The 16291-nt window shown below is 40.0% G+C and overlaps 2 protein-coding genes across 3 annotated transcripts; both read right to left on the bottom strand.

The window, feature by feature from the left end:
• Window positions 1–46: 46 nt before the first annotated feature.
• Window positions 47–1127, bottom strand: LOC104746838 (large ribosomal subunit protein eL42z/eL42y). Its single transcript, XM_010468373.2, is given in 6 exon segments — window positions 47–247; window positions 342–416; window positions 587–766; window positions 972–983; window positions 985–1035; window positions 1098–1127. Coding segments are annotated over 6 exon segments (408 nt in total). The 3' UTR covers window positions 47–187.
• A 125-nt stretch (window positions 1128–1252) lies between these two features.
• Window positions 1253–3032, bottom strand: LOC104746837 (CRIB domain-containing protein RIC5-like). 2 transcript variants are annotated; one of them, XM_010468370.2, is made up of 5 exons: window positions 2846–3032; window positions 2667–2746; window positions 2445–2523; window positions 2258–2358; window positions 1253–2158 (listed from the first exon to the last, which is right to left on the bottom strand). In XM_010468370.2, exons 3-5 carry the CDS (start codon window positions 2500–2502, stop codon window positions 1700–1702), a joined length of 618 nt encoding a protein of 205 aa, XP_010466672.1. In that variant the 5' UTR covers window positions 2503–2523; window positions 2667–2746; window positions 2846–3032; the 3' UTR covers window positions 1253–1699. The 2 variants fall into 2 exon arrangements, with proteins under 2 accessions (XP_010466672.1, XP_010466673.1); XM_010468371.2 differs by having other exon boundaries at window positions 2667–2739; window positions 2846–3024.
• Window positions 3033–16291: the final 13259 nt, after the last annotated feature.

The raw sequence follows: 16291 nt of genomic DNA, 5'->3' as shown, positions 1-16291 counted from the left end.
ATAGAGAGAGAACAGATTTGCAAAAAGTTATATAGAAGGTCGATGATTAACAGCAAAACCATATCTTGATGAATCAAAATATAAGAGTCAACAAGCAAAAGACGAGACAATCTTATACGAGAGCTAAAACAAAAGGATTCCAAATCCAGCAAAGTACAAAAATTGTAGAACATAAGACGAAACCAACTTAGAAAAGTGATGTTCCCTTCCCCTTTTTGTCTCCACCGATCTCAAAATGCTTGCACCTCTGTTAAACAAACAACAACAATACAATGTAAGCAAATCACAAAGTAACACATCCAATAATAACAACTCAAGAATGTAAAGATGCTTCTTCTCACCTTGATTGGGCGCTGAGAGAAGTGCTTGCAGCTCTGACACTGAAGCCTCAACACAATCTTCTTCGTGGTCTTAGCCTGTTCAATACAACATGTATCTAAGTCAAAAACTGATCCTATAGTACTATGTTCTCACTGCTCAGATTCAAGATTCTACTACACAATTTAGATACAGAATCAATGGTTCCCTAGAACTAAGTTCAAAAAGCAAAAACTATCAATACAAAATAAGATAGTTCAATCTTTACCTTCTTGTGGAAGACAGGCTTAGTCTGACCACCATAACCAGATTGTTTACGGTCATAACGACGCTTTCCTTGAGCAGCAAGACTGTCTTTACCCTTCTTGTATTGGGTAACCTTGTGCAAAGTATGCTTCTTGCACTCTTTATTTTTACAGTAAGTGTTCTTTGTCTTTGGAATGTTCACCTTTCATATTCATAAACCCAAAGAAATGAATCAGTTACACACACATACATATATAATCAAAAAGAGACTCTTTAAAGATTAGATCTGGAAAGAAAAAAAAAAACAATACATCAATCCACACATCAAGTATTGTTGATCCTCAAAGATCTCAATCCCAAAACCCGAAACGAACAATTAAGAATTCGAAAGTGAAGAAAGAATTTACCATTTTCGCGTCTTCTCTGCTCTCCGGTGAAGCTTCTTGTTGTGTGCCGTCGTCGTCCACTAAACTAGACGAAGATGTTTATAGAAAAAGCATTTATAGTACAGTTTCTGAAAACCCTAATCTGACTTTGGGCCTTAGTAAAACTATTAGGCCCATATTTCATTATTTGTAGTATGTGGGTTGGACATAAACTATAGGCCCATTTGTTTTTTTTTTTTTTTGGTGTGGTGGGGGATTGTGTCATTTGATGGGTTGCTTTGTGTATAAAATAAAAACATTGATTACATCAAAGACCTCTAGAACTTGAAGTGATCAAATAAATCATCGAAATCAAAAATTTACAATTTAAACAAATGGGGTTTCGTTTGAACAATACATGTAACGCAACAAACAGTAGAAGTCTAATAGATGTGAAGACACAGTCAAGGCTAATATATACTAATCGAATCCTAAGAAAACAATAGAAGGTTTGCTTGTGGATATTTTTAGTGTTAAGCAAGCATATAATTCACATCCCTTATTCACAATCATCAAAGGGTTCTCCTTTCTCGACTTGATATGAAAAGCATTGTTCTTGTAGTCTTGTAATGCAAAAGCATTTCCAAGAAAAGGGAGAGAAAAGACAAAAAGTGTGTAGTAGATCATGAGAAGAAAAGCAAAACCACCACTCTAGTCTAAACTTGAGAACAACACTCTCTTTTTTTTTCTTTCTTTCTCCTCTTCATCTTTCATCTTCCTGTAGAACTTCCAATACCCGCACAAGGGTAAACCGCTCTCACGGATATATCTGTTTCTTTAGACTTTGCTGGTCCATTAGGTGGAAGAGGTTCTCCTCCTCCTCCCCCTCCCCCTCCTCCTCCTCCTCCTCCTCCTCCCGCTGATCCTTTTGACTTTCTTTGCCTCGAGTGTTTTGGTCCTACAGGCTGATCAGTCTGTTGAGGTAAATCTAACCCTGAACCTGACTCTGACCCCGAACCTGTGCTCTGTTCTCTCTGTTTACCCGTACTGCGTTTTGATGGCCTCATTGATCCTCCTGCCCTTGATGGAGATTCTGTAGGTGAGTTGTTTCCTGTTGATGTCTTACGTCTCCCCTTGTTTCTATGCTTCTCCCCGGAACTCCCAGGTTTCTTGTTAGAGCTTCCTTTCGTCTCAGTCTTGGTGCGATCTTGAGACTTGAAATCATGCATCTGCATATTCAAAAGAAAATATTTTGACCTAATCCACAAGCAAAACATATTCATAGAGTACAAAATGTTTATATTCATTGAGAGAGAAGAAGGTTATACCCAGCTTGGTGTGGTTGCAGAGGGCCCTTCCCATCCTATATGAGCAACATGTTTGACATCGGTTGGTATCCCAATCTGCATCTCTGGTTCCTTCTCATCCTCTACAACGATAATAACATTTATTAAGATGTTTGATTATTGTATGTAGACATATCTATGAGTTTGTTTCGAGAACTAATAAACTCACCGAAGATACGAGCAATGTACCTCAACCCTTTTAATAGACCCTTCATTTGTGAGGTCATATTCAACTTGCAGCTGCATACCTAGCTTGCACACCAAGCAAATATCACAAACCTTAATTTTTTTCGTAAATTTAATGCTTTTCTTTATATAGATTCTTCTTGGTTTAACTTTTATATTATGAAATTGTAAAATAAAATCTTAAGAAGAAGAAAAAACAACTTACATGTTTATGGAGTAAATAAAACCCGCTTAACAAAAAAATATGTTCATAGAGATATCCAAGAGCTAGAGAGTTTCTGCAAACTTTGAGTGGATCATAAATAAACAAATAAGAAGAAAAACAATACAATTTTTTTTTTTTTTTTTTTATGTTTTGGAGAAGAGGGAAAATGAACAAGATACCTGGTTATTAAAACCTTTAAAAGGTTATGTTCTTCAAACTAGTTTCTGAAAAAATCGACTTCTTGTGTTTGTTTATCCTGTTTTCTTATTTTGGTGAAGAGAGAAGAGAGGTCACGTAAGAAGAAGAAAGAAATCTCAAATGTTTTTGTCCTCTTTGTTCGATCACAAAGGCTCTCTTTTTTTTCTTGTCTATTTCTTTTTTACATATGCCTAAAGCCTACGTGGTGGATAATTATTGGATGTAGAAGTTGCAAGTCAACGGATAGCCAGAAGATTTTTTTCCCTTCTTTGGTGGTTTCAATGCAATTTCTTAAAATTCTATATTAAGATGATGTGAATCGTTTTATGTACTGGCAAACGCGGGAGATACGGTTCGTTGTTAGCTTTTTAGAGAAACAAACCCAAAAGAAATCCATCTCTCAATATATATATATATTTAGTTATCCTATCCTACTATATTATATTAATTGGGAAGTACAAATATGAAACTAATCTTAAATGTGTAAAAAATTACATTCAATTGCTATTAGAAATTTTTAATTAAGCTTAATTAATTAATTTAAATAAATATAATTAACTAAAAATAAAAAATAAAACTCACAGATCAAATATTAAAAAATCTAAAAAAAAAAAAAAAATCTCTCTCTAATAAATTATGGACAAAATTAGTAAATATGTTTTTTAAAAAAAATATAAACCAATCAGTTTTAAAAACTAAGATTTTATATCCAAGTATACAATATAATTATATTTAATAACTAAATTTGAAAATTTCAAATTATGATTCTCCTATCATCTTTATTTTATTTTATTTACAAATTGTTTGGAATTTTCATATAATACTTATCATTAATAAAATGCAGAATTTTTTCTGCATATGTTGTGATTTGAATTTTTAAAAACGAAGATATATCACTCAATCTATGAAAAATGTGTGTTTTAATTTCCACATTGGCGGGTTGGTAAAACTAAATTTATATAGATGATAAATTATAATTTTTAGTTTCTCACAATTATAATAATAAAATTACTATTTTATATTTCACAAAATAATGCTGTAAATACAACAAACAAACAATTGAAAACTGAAATAATACGTCAAAAAATAAAATACTATAATATTCTAAAATAATAAGTATTCAAATAGACTAATAGATTTACAGAATAATTAATAATAAATATTATTTCAAACAAAATAATATTTTTTTAAAAATATAACAACAACTTTTATTATTATATTATAATTTTTTTTTAAAATGTTGACCCGTGCTTTAAGCACGGGATATCTCCTAGTATCTGTAGAATTTTGCAATACTAGTTTTTATGATAGTTAACAACTTCCCAACAAGGCAAATCCATTAATATTTAGCAAAACTATATTAAAACACACATGTCAGTAATTAAAAATTAGAAGCATAAAATTTTATTATTTGCAGAATGAGATGTTTTGTCTTTCACGCATTAGTTTTTTTAGTTGTCGTCGTCGTTATCCGGTTTCTTGGTGAATTTAACGCCGAGCAACTTAAGGAAACTGAACACAACCCCTATGACGCACAGTGCAATGGCGACGCCTATCAAGATATTAATCCACAACTCCATTGTTAAAAGAGATCTCGTTCCTGGTTAGAAATGGGAGTTTGAAATTCATTTATATATAGTTGGGGGCTTGACTTCTACATGCATGGTTGGATTCGCAATATGATATTGTGTCTAACAGTAATTGGGTGTGCATGATGTGTGTATCAATAAAACACAAAAGCACATTAAAACATTAATTTGACTTAATTTTATAAAAAAGATTCTTTCAAGGAGTAATAAGAGTTTCTTCAAAAAATTATTATAAAAGCTATACTTTAGTATTTCGTTTATCTTTTAAATAAATATTAAAAATACAGATTTCCTTTCCATAAATATATTTTTATTATTTTTAAAAATAATAATATATCAATAAATTGGATTTTTATTGTATATATAAATTAAATTAATTAAAAAATCTCTGAAAAATTAAATTTAACTTTGTTTTAAGCTATATAACTGTATAAAAATCATAAATAAAATAATCTAGTGTTCATCATATCATCCCACATACTCAAATTTGTATCCCTAAAGCTATAAAAGCTAATTTTTAGTAATTTGTTCAAAAAATTACTAATAAAAGCTAATTTCGAGTATTAGTTTTTATCTTTTAAATAACTTTACAAATACAAATTTCTTTTCAATACATATTTTCTAAATTTTAAAAGTATTCTTTTTTTAATGTTATCTCATGATTTTAACTGGATACATAAATGAAATTAACTAACAATCTCTTAATTTAATCCTATAGTTGAGATATTTGTATAACAATAATAATCTTAATGTTCATCGTATCATCTGACATGTGAAAGTTTTTATCCCTAACTTAAGTATAATATCCCCTATATAATAAAACAGAAGTAGACTATATAATATGGGTTATAAAATTAATTATTTGATTATTTGATAAGTTATAGGTTATATGAGTTGTAACCATTAGTTAAATCTCGATTTGAGATCCTCTTATAAAGTATATTCAAAAAAAATAAAATAAAATCTCCACTGAATATTTAAGTAACCATATATAGGCAACAAAATCTCAAAAATTAATATTATTCACAACAACTTTTAAAAACAATCATTTTTAACCGGCATCCTAAATTTCAACCCAGTTCTTAAATTTTATTCACAACATCTAAAAACAATCACATCAATTATATTATAAATAAAAACTATAATATAGATAAAAGAAATTTCAACCCGTGCTCTAGCACGGGTCCTAATCTAGTATATATATATGGGTGAATTTGCCAGATAACCAAAACAAAAAAAACAAACGAAGAATATAGCACCTTAATTAAAAAAATTAAGTGAATAACTATTGACTAATGTAAAAAGACAAAAAGGGGTAACGTGAATGACACGCGAAGCCAACAACGCTGTTGGAATACAAAGGTCAATTTTTATTTATTTTTTGTCTTTATTTTTTTCTTTATTTATTTGGATAAATAGTTCTTACCCCATTACAGTTTAATGTAATATAGGTTTTCAACAAAAATAATTAAAACTTTGAAATTTATCTTAAAAAATAGAAATTTTTTCTGTATTTGATATAACTTGAATTTTTAAAATCGGTGGTCGAAAACTTTAAGTGATGAATAGTGTTTATAATGAAATAGTATAGGAAAAAATAGTATGGAACATAAATAACTTAAATCTATTTTTTATTTTATTTTTTGTGATCAAAAATAACTCAAATCCAATTAAACACTAAAAAAGTGTTATACCTTAAGGGATACAACATAAACAACCTAAGCAACCATGTAAACACTAATTTTAAGAGATAAAATATAAACAATCAAATTAAATGCAAAACACAGAAAAAACATTATACCCTAAGTGATACAACATAGACAACCCAAGCAACCGTGTTAAACAATGGTGATAGCGAAAAGTGATAGCAATGACTATGGTAGTAGCGGTGATAGTGATGGTGACAGTAATATACAGAATAGTGTTTGTTTACAACACTTAAATGAAATAGTATAGAACAAAACTAAATAGTATGGAATGAAACATTTTTACTAAAAATGAAATAAAATAAAATGAAAGTATGAAACAAGTCATATAAAATCTAATATGTCGAGTTGAATATTTGCCTAATTAAAAGTACTATATATCCTAAAGGATACAACATAGTGTAACACCCGCAAACCAATTTTTGGTATTTTGGTAAGGGTGTCGATCGACACCCTCTAGTGAGGCATCGATCGACACCAGTTGTGGCCGGTTTGGTCGGTTTAATTTTAATTGTCCGGTTTGGGGAGTTGGTTTAAGGAAAACCCTAGCTCGGGTTTTTAAGAGGGGAGCTCGAGTTTTTCTCCTCTCTTGGCCGTTTTTGTCAAAAACAGAGAGAAAAGAAGTGTTCTTGAGATTGTGAGTGAGATTGTGAGATTCTTGGCTGTTCTTGAGAGATTGGAGGCTGGGAAGGTGCTAGAAGCTTGCTAGGAGTGAGGGATTCGTCCTTATTGGTCAGAAACTTCCTGCAAAGAGGTGAGTGCATGACCATGGCTTATCTAAGCTAAGATCTCTAGATTCTATGTGATTTGGTGCTTATGTGGTTGTTTCTTTGAGTTCTCTATGATATTTCGTTGCTGTCTGGGCTGGATTTGGCTTCTGGGAATGCAAGGAGCGGATTGGAGAAGCTTGGAGGCGAGATCTGGAGTTTCTGATCGAGGGGAAATCGCTGCTCGGCATCGGTGTCGGTCGACACCAGTTGGGGTGTCGGTCGACACCAACGCGAGGACGGCTCGGGACTTTAGCGAGTGTCGAACGATGCCATGTGGAGGTGTCGGTCGATGCAAACTAGGGTTTCCGGGAGTGTCGGGCAGGGTGTCGGTCGACACCAGTTTGGTGTCGGTCGACACCAGATGTTCAGTATCGATCGACACCATCTGGTGTCGGTCGACACCCCTTGTTCAGTTACAATGGACGTCGCATGCTTTGTATATTGCCTGGTTTGTTTTATTGGTTGTTGTTTGTGGCATGTAGAGATCTTATTGCTTGTGTGTATAGCCCAGTAGATGGGAGGATTGCCTCACTGAGTGTTTATCAAATACTCATGCATCTCAATTTGTGTTTGTGGTGCAGGTAAAGGCAAAGTGTGATCGTGGAATCAAGGCAATGAAGAGGAGGATGTTCTAGGGACTCGATTGGATGTTGTCTGGCATTGCTAGGTTGCTAGAGTTGGGTCATTAGAAACATTGCTAGGTTGCTGGTTCCTTGTTTCTTGTTGTTTGGATTGATTATTGTTGATGATTATGGTTATTGGTTTTTATTGGAGTATTATTGGATATTATGATGGTGTTGTTATTTCCGCTGATGTTTGTGATTGTGGTTAGGTGGCTAGTGGGTATGGGACCACTAGTTGTAGTTCTATTTATTATATTATTATTTAAAAAAAAAAAAAAAAAAAAAAAAAGGTCGGTCGTTTCAGTTTGGTATCAGAGCCCTTACGGTTCTAGGTTTGGGTTCACTAGGTTTCTGTTGTAGATGTTTGGGATTGCATGTCTTGATTGATTATGTGAGTTAGTCAATTGTGTGTGGCATGGAGTCCTAGAACATCCTCTTCGAGCCTTCAATGAGATTCCACGGTGAGTTATTGTTATGTTTCTTTGTGTGGTATTGATTTGTTTGCTTAGCCGTCTGTTCATGGTAGTGCAGATGGTTAGAGAGGATGCTGTGACTGGTCGAGGTCGTGGACGCGGACGTGGTCGCGGACGTGGTCGTGGTAGGGGCAGAGCCCCAGTGGTTAGTGAGACCGAAGACCAGAGCGTGACAGCTGAGGGTGTTGGCGAGTCACAGGATGTTCCAGGGGATTCCGTGAGTGTGGCAGGAGGGGGCGGTGTTGATGCTCCAGTGGCCGGTGATGCTAGGGTCCCGGGTGTGGAAGTCCCAGCGGGTGGAGTCCTTGGTACTGATGTTGTGGCTATGCTAGCACAATTGTTGGAGCGGTTACCACCTGTGGTGCCGGCTCAGGCTCAGGTAGTGCCACCAGTGGTGGCGGAGGAGCGGCAGCCAGTGGCTGCGGATGTGGGAGTTCATGCTCGTTATCTCAGCATGTTGTCAGAGATGGGTAAGCTACGTACCGAGCAGTTTTCGGGAGGTGTGGATCCTACTGCTGCGGATGCGTGGAGGACGAGGGTGGAACGCAACTTCCATACCTTGAGATGTCCTGAGGAGTTCTGGGTGGACATAGGGGTCTACTTTTTGACTGGAGATGCTGAGTTGTGGTGGAGATCTGTGGCTGCTAGGAGAGTGCAGCGGGAGATGACTTGGGCTGACTTCGTTTTGGAGTTCAACCGCAAGTATTTTCCGAGAGAGGCATTGGATCGGTTGGAGGTGCAGTTCCTTCAGTTGTCTCAGGGGACACGGTCAGTGCGGGAGCTGGACTTGGAGTTCAGTCGACTTCTGTGTTATGGGGGTCGAGCTATGGAGCCTGAGGAGGCTCAGGTTAGGAGGTTTATGAGAGCTCTACGTGATGAGTTGAGAGTTCACTGTAGAGGGAGGTATTATGCTACGCGTGCAGAGTTGGTGGAGACTGCAGCAGAGATTGAGGAGGATATCCGAGCACAGTCAGTGCCGGTTGCACCAGCAGTTCAGCCTAGTAAGGCTCAGCAGCAGGGTGGTTCTAGCAGGGACGGTAGGCATGCTCAGGGAACCAAGAGGAAGTGGGAGGCTACGCAGAAGCCGAGTGGTGCGGGTTGCTTCGGGTGTGGGAGCAAGGATCACAGGGTTGCTAGTTGTCCCAAGAGGAGTGTTCCGACTACGGGGCCTCGGGTATGTTATCACTGTAGGGAGACAGGGCACATTAGGCCTTTTTGTCCCAAGCTACAGCCGGCAGCAGTGGCAGCGTTGCAGCAGGTGCAGCCTGGAGGTCAGCAGGTGGCACGGATTGAGCAGGCGCCACGTGTTTACTCGACAGTAGAGACTGGTGGAACCAGTGCCGGGGCGATCACAGGTATAATTTCTGGTACTTAATCTTGGTGAATTTTTGTAGGGTCAGATTTTATGTTCCTGTGATAAATTGTTAGGTTCTCAACACATGAGGTTTGTGTAGGGACCTTGTTGGTGGGCGGGTTTAAGTCCTACGTTATGTTTGATTCTGGAGCTTCGCATAGCTTCATTACTCCAGAGTGTGCAGAGTGTGCGGGGATCAGCGGGGATCCTGGTGAGCGTGCAGGAGTTGTCAGAGTTGCGGGAGGCGAGTTCCTGAGAGTGATTGGTCGAGCTAGAGGAATTGATATTCAGATCGCAGGAGAGTCATGGCCAGCAGATTTGCTTATCAGTCCAGTGGAGCTGTATGATGTTATTCTCGGGATGGATTGGATGCATCGGCATATGGTGCATTTGGATTGCTATCGGGGTAGAGTGGAGTTTGAGCGTCCAGGAGGGAAGTTGGTTTTTCAGGGTATTAGACCGACTTCGGGGAGTCTCGTGATCTCAGCCATTCAGGCTGGGAAGATGATCGAGAAGGGCCGTGAGGCTTATCTGGTTACTATATCTATGCCAGAGTCAGTGGGGAAGTCTACGGTTAGCGGTATTCCAGTAGTGGAAGAGTTTGAGGATGTGTTTCAGACTTTGCAGGGATTACCACCATCTCGGTCGGATCCTTTTACCATTGAACTGGAACCGGGGACGACACCGTTATCCAAGGCTCCTTACAGAATGGCTCCAGCAGAGATGGCAGAGCTGAAGAAGCAGCTAGAAGATTTGTTGAGTAAGGGATTCATCCGTCCTAGTGTATCACCGTGGGGAGCGCCGGTGTTGTTTGTGAAGAAGAAGGATGGGAGTTTCAGGTTGTGTATTGACTATCGGGGTTTGAACCGGGTCACTGTGAAGAACAAGTATCCTCTTCCTAGGATCGATGAGTTGTTGGATCAGTTGAGGGGTGCTACTTGGTTCTCCAAGGTAGATCTGGCGTCGGGTTATCATCAGATACCGATAGATGAGGCAGATGTGAGGAAGACTGCTTTCAGGACGAGATATGGGCACTATGAGTTTGTGGTGATGCCTTTTGGATTGACTAACGCGCCAGCAGCGTTTATGAGATTGATGAACAGTGTGTTTCAGGAGTTTCTGGATGTATCTGTCATCATTTTCATCGACGATATCTTGGTTTATTCCAAGAGTCCTGAAGAGCATGCAGTGCATTTGAGGGCGGTTATGGAGAAGCTGCGGGAGCAGAAGTTGTTTGCCAAGTTGAGCACGTGTAGTTTCTGGCAGCGTGAGATGGGCTTTCTGGGTCACATTGTTTCTGCAGAGGGGGTTTCTGTAGATCCAGAGAAGATTCAGGCTATCAGAGATTGGCCTAGACCGCAGAATGCCACAGAGATCAGAAGTTTTCTTGGGTTGGCAGGTTATTACAGGAGATTTGTGCAGGGGTTTGCAAGCAGAGCACGTCCTATGACTAAGTTGACAGGGAAGGATGTTCCTTTTGTCTGGTCAGAAGAGTGTGAGGAAGGCTTTGCAAGCCTGAAGGAGATGTTGACTACTGCGCCAGTGTTGGCTTTGCCTGAGCAGGGAGAACCCTATGTGGTTTATACAGATGCATCTAGAGTTGGTTTGGGTTGTGTTCTGATGCAGCATGGGAAGGTGATTGCCTATGCTTCGCGACAGTTGCGGGTGCATGAAGGCAACTATCCTACTCATGATTTGGAGATGGGTGCTGTAGTTTTTGCCCTGAAGATTTGGAGATCTTATCTTTATGGTGCAAAGGTGCAGGTGTTCACAGATCATAAGAGCCTGAAGTATATATTCACTCAGCCTGAGCTGAATTTGAGACAGAGGCGGTGGATGGAGCTTGTGGCAGATTATGATTTGGAGATAGCCTATCATCCTGGAAAGGCTAACACTGTTGCAGATGCTCTGAGTCGGAAGAGGGTAGCTTCGGCTCAGGAGCAGGAGATGGAGTCTCTGGTAGGGGAGATCAGTGCGTTGAGCTTATGTGCTGTTTCACAGGAACCGTTGGGTTTGGAAGCAGTAGATAGAGCAGATCTTCTGAGTAGAGTGCGGTTGGCTCAGGAGAAGGATTTGGGGCTGGTGAATGCCTCTAAGGATGTGGACTCAGAGTATCAGGTCTCAGATAATGGTACTATCTTGGTGCACGGTCGTGTGTGTGTGCCCAAGGATGAGGAGTTGAGACAGGAGATTCTGAGAGAGGCTCATGCGAGCAAGTTATCCATTCATCCAGGAGCGACTAAGATGTACCGTGACCTCAAGAGGTACTATCATTGGGTCGGGATGAAGAAGGATGTGGCTAGCTGGGTTTCGAGGTGTGATGTGTGTCAGCTAGTGAAGGCTGAGCATCAGGTTCCTGGCGGGTTACTGAAGAGTTTACCCATTCCTGAGTGGAAGTGGGATATGATCACCATGGATTTTGTGGTGGGTTTGCCAGTGTCACGGACCTTTGATGCTATTTGGGTCATTGTGGACCGGTTGACTAAGTCAGCACATTTTCTGGCCATTAAGAAGACTGATGGAGCAGCGGTCTTGGCTAAGAAGTATGTGAGGGAGATTGTCAGGTTGCATGGGGTGCCAGCGAGCATTGTGTCTGATAGGGATTCTAAGTTCACTTCGGTATTCTGGAAGGCATTTCAGGCAGAGATGGGCACTAAGGTGCATATGAGTACAGCTTATCATCCCCAGACAGATGGACAGTCTGAGAGGACGATCCAGACGCTGGAGGATTTGCTGAGGATGTGTGTGTTGGATTGGGGTGGCCATTGGGCAGATCACCTGAACCTGGTAGAGTTTGCTTACAACAACAGTTACCAGGGGAGTATCAAGATGGCTCCTTATGAGGCTTTGTATGGGAGACCATGTCGTACACCATTATGCTGGACTCAGGTGGGGGAGAGGAGCATGTTTGGTGCTAGTTTTGTTCAGGAGACCTCAGAGAAGATTCGGGTTCTCAAGCTGAACATGAAGGAGGCTCAGGATAGGCAGAGGAGTTATGCCGATAAGAGGAGGAGAGATCTTGAGTTTCAGGTAGGAGACAGAGTGTACCTCAAGATGGCCATGTTGCGGGGTCCGAACAGGTCATTGTCAGAGACTAAGTTGAGTCCGAGGTATATGGGTCCATTCAGAGTGATTGAGCGGGTTGGACCAGTGGCATATAGATTGGAGTTACCTGAGGTGATGCGTGCATTCCATAAGGTGTTCCATGTGTCTATGTTGCGGAAGTGTCTCCGTGAGGGAGAGGAGGTGTTGGCTAAGATTCCTGAGGATCTTCAGCCTAACATGACTTTGGAGGCGAGACCAGTGAGGGTTCTCGAGAGGAGGATCAAGGAACTTCGGAAGAAGAAGATTCTTTTGATGAGAGTCTTGTGGGACTGTGATGGTGTTGAGGAGCAGACTTGGGAGCCTGAGGCAAGGATGAAGGCAAGGTTCAAGAAGTGGTATGAGAAGCAAGCCGCGACTTGAGCTTGTTTAGCCTGGTCCCATCTGTAATCCGTGGCTGGAGCGGGAATGGAGTATTCCAGCCCATCTCTCTTGTTACTCGGTCGCTTGGGGTGGTTGGTTGTGCGACTCAGTAACAAGATGAGGTGGTGTTTGGGGTACAAAGTTTCCGTGAGGCGGGGTTGTGAAGAGAAGTTTCCAAAAGTGGAAAGTTTCCGAAAATGGATAGTGCTAAATATGGAAAGTTTTACGGAAGTTAGAATTTGTCCATTTTAGCGGTGGGAAGCCTCGGAGGGGCTTTGTGGCCTTTGTGGCGGACTTTCGAGTCAGGGTGCATGTGTGTGGCGGTCTTTTTAGACAGTGTGTGTGGCCTTAGTGGCGGGCTTTTAGCCAATTGTGTGGCCTTTGTGGCGGGCTTTTAGCCAATTGTTGGCCTTTGTGGCGGGCTGTTTAGCCAGATGGTCTTTGTGACGGTCCTTCGGGACAGATGGTCTTTGTGACGGTCCTTTGGGACAGATGGTCTTTGTGACGGTCCTTCGGGACAGATGGTCTTGGTGACGGTCCTTCGGGACAGACGGTCTTTGTGACGGTCCTTCGGGACAGATGGTCTTTGTGACGGTCCTTCGGGACGAGTGGCCTTGGTGGCGGTCCTCTTTAGGACATTTGTTTTGGCCTTGGTGGCGGTCCTCGTTGGGACATTTTGATGGCCTTTGTGGCGGCCCTTGTGGCGTGTGTATGATCCTTGTGTGGTCATGAGGTATCCCGGTGAGGGGATATGTGGTTGGTAGGACATTGAGATGTCTCTACGCGAGCCACGGGAAGGAAACCTGGGTAGGGATAGGACTCAGACGTGTTCAGAATCGTTTGCTCGCGACTCTTGGGGGACCTAGGTTCTCCTAGTACTGCTATATTCAGAGACTTTGTGGCTCGGGAGTATGGTTGGTATATCGACTTCGGATGACGATCCGGGGGCGCGCTGTAGGGTGGCAACCCGAGAGACGAGTTTGGGCTTTTCCTTATATATTATGGCATGCGGGCTTAGGCCTGATGAGGAGCCAACATTGGCACGCAGACTTAGGTCTGATGATGAGCCGATGAAACTCAAGGTCTAGGCCTATGAGTAAAGGAAAGTCCAAAAAGTCAAGAGCAAATGACGCCTGGAGCGTGAGTCTATCGCCTAGAGGTGACCTTCTGTAGATCAGTCGGAGGAGTGCGGGCCGTGGAGACGGTTGCACGGGAGTCCTTGACTGATGGTTGTGTGAGATTCGAGGACGAATCTAGTTTGGTGGGGGAGAAATGTAACACCCGCAAACCAATTTTTGGTATTTTGGTAAGGGTGTCGATCGACACCCTCTAGTGAGGCATCAATCGACACCAGTTGTGGCCGGTTTGGTCGGTTTAATTTTAATTGTCCGGTTTGGGGAGTTGGTTTAAGGAAAACCCTAGCTCGGGTTTTTAAGAGGGGAGCTCGAGTTTTTCTCCTCTCTTGGCCGTTTTTGTCAAAAACAGAGAGAAAAGAAGTGTTCTTGAGATTGTGAGTGAGATTGTGAGATTCTTGGCTGTTCTTGAGAGATTGGAGGCTGGGAAGGTGCTAGAAGCTTGCTAGGAGTGAGGGATTCGTCCTTATTGGTCAGAAACTTCCTGCAAAGAGGTGAGTGCATGACCATGGCTTATCTAAGCTAAGATCTCTAGATTCTATGTGATTTGGTGCTTATGTGGTTGTTTCTTTGAGTTCTCTATGATATTTCGTTGCTGTCTGGGCTGGATTTGGCTTCTGGGAGTGCAAGGAGCGGATTGGAGAAGCTTGGAGGCGAGATCTGGAGTTTCTGATCGAGGGGAAATCGCTGCTCGGCATCGGTGTCGGTCGACACCAGTTGGGGTGTCGGTCGACACCAACGCGAGGACGGCTCGGGACTTTAGCGAGTGTCGAACGATGCCATGTGGAGGTGTCGGTCGATGCAAACTAGGGTTTCCGGGAGTGTCGGGCAGGGTGTCGGTCGACACCAGTTTGGTGTCGGTCGACACCAGATGTTCAGTATCGATCGACACCATCTGGTGTCGGTCGACACCCCTTGTTCAGTTACAATGGACGTCGCATGCTTTGTATATTGCCTGGTTTGTTTTATTGGTTGTTGTTTGTGGCATGTAGAGATCTTATTGCTTGTGTGTATAGCCCACTAGATGGGAGGATTGCCTCACTGAGTGTTTATCAAATACTCATGCATCTCAATTTGTGTTTGTGGTGCAGGTAAAGGCAAAGTGTGATCGTGGAATCAAGGCAATGAAGAGGAGGATGTTCTAGGGACTCGATTGGATGTTGTCTGGCATTGCTAGGTTGCTAGAGTTGGGTCATTAGAAACATTGCTAGGTTGCTGGTTCCTTGTTTCTTGTTGTTTGGATTGATTATTGTTGATGATTATGGTTATTGGTTTTTATTGGAGTATTATTGGATATTATGATGGTGTTGTTATTTCCGCTGATGTTTGTGATTGTGGTTAGGTGGCTAGTGGGTATGGGACCACTAGTTGTAGTTCTATTTATTATATTATTATTTAAAAAAAAAAAAAAAAAAAAAAAAAAGGTCGGTCGTTTCACATAGAGAATCCACAGATTCGATTTAAACGCATATCGAATATAAACGATATACCCTAAAGGATATAATATTGTCAACCCCAACAACCAAATTAAATGCTAAAAAATAATATATAAATCGTTTGCATACTTCTAATTATAATTTAAATTTTGTAATTATGCAATATATATAACTCAAAATTTGAGAATGATATTTTAAAAATAAAACATGAAATAGAATGCTTTTGTGTTCTATATATTACAAATGATTTTATTATATAGCTATATAGTGAGTTAAAATTGTTCGTTTAAAAAAATGAAATAATTAGATAAACTAAAAAAAAATTGTTTTTAGAATAAGAGTGTGAAATCCAAAAATGAATAAATTTTATTGAACTATAAACGGATAAATAAAAATATATGAATAAGAAAATTAAATGAGAAAGAAAAAGAAGAGAAAAAATAAAATATGTGTACATAATAGAAATGAGGGTGCACGTGAATAGAATGTGAGATGGAGAATGTGTACTAGGGATAGGATTGTCATTATTATAGAAAATATAGAGAATATGAATGGGTTATGGTTAGAATAGTTAGCCAGATTATTAAAGTTTTTTTTGGGTTATATCTGCCAGTTCTCCTATATATATCCCACGGGTCGTCTTTTTTCCCACAACTATAACAATAGATTACCTAGTGTTCCTTTTATTTTTAATTAGGATAGTACCCGCGTTATGCCGCGGGATTGTTTTTTATTTTGTTTTTATTTTAGTTAGTTTTTGGATAAATTTTGGATAGTGTTTATAATTAAAAATAATTATTATTATAGTTTTTGACAATGTTTATTAGTAATATTTTTATTTTAAACTTTTTTGCTGTAAATGAAGAAATGGCCAGAAC

This window comes from Camelina sativa, chromosome 15, assembly GCF_030686135.1.
Source record: "Camelina sativa cultivar CO46 ecotype springtype chromosome 15, ASM3068613v1".
In the NCBI taxonomy this organism is placed as follows: domain Eukaryota; kingdom Viridiplantae; phylum Streptophyta; class Magnoliopsida; order Brassicales; family Brassicaceae; genus Camelina; species Camelina sativa.
This window is presented reverse-complemented; position numbering and strand designations above follow the sequence as displayed.

Bases quoted from the DNA above. Each gene is read 5' to 3' on its own strand.
- LOC104746837 (XM_010468370.2), bottom strand. From the start codon at position 2,502: ATGACCTCACAAATGAAGGGTCTATTAAAAGGGTTGAGGTACATTGCT. The intron at 2,359-2,444 runs GTGAGTTTATTA...TTATCGTTGTAG, and splicing joins GTACATTGCTCGTATCTTCG to AGGATGAGAAGGAACCAGAG. The intron at 2,159-2,257 runs GTATAACCTTCT...TTGAATATGCAG, and splicing joins CTGCAACCACACCAAGCTGG to ATGCATGATTTCAAGTCTCA.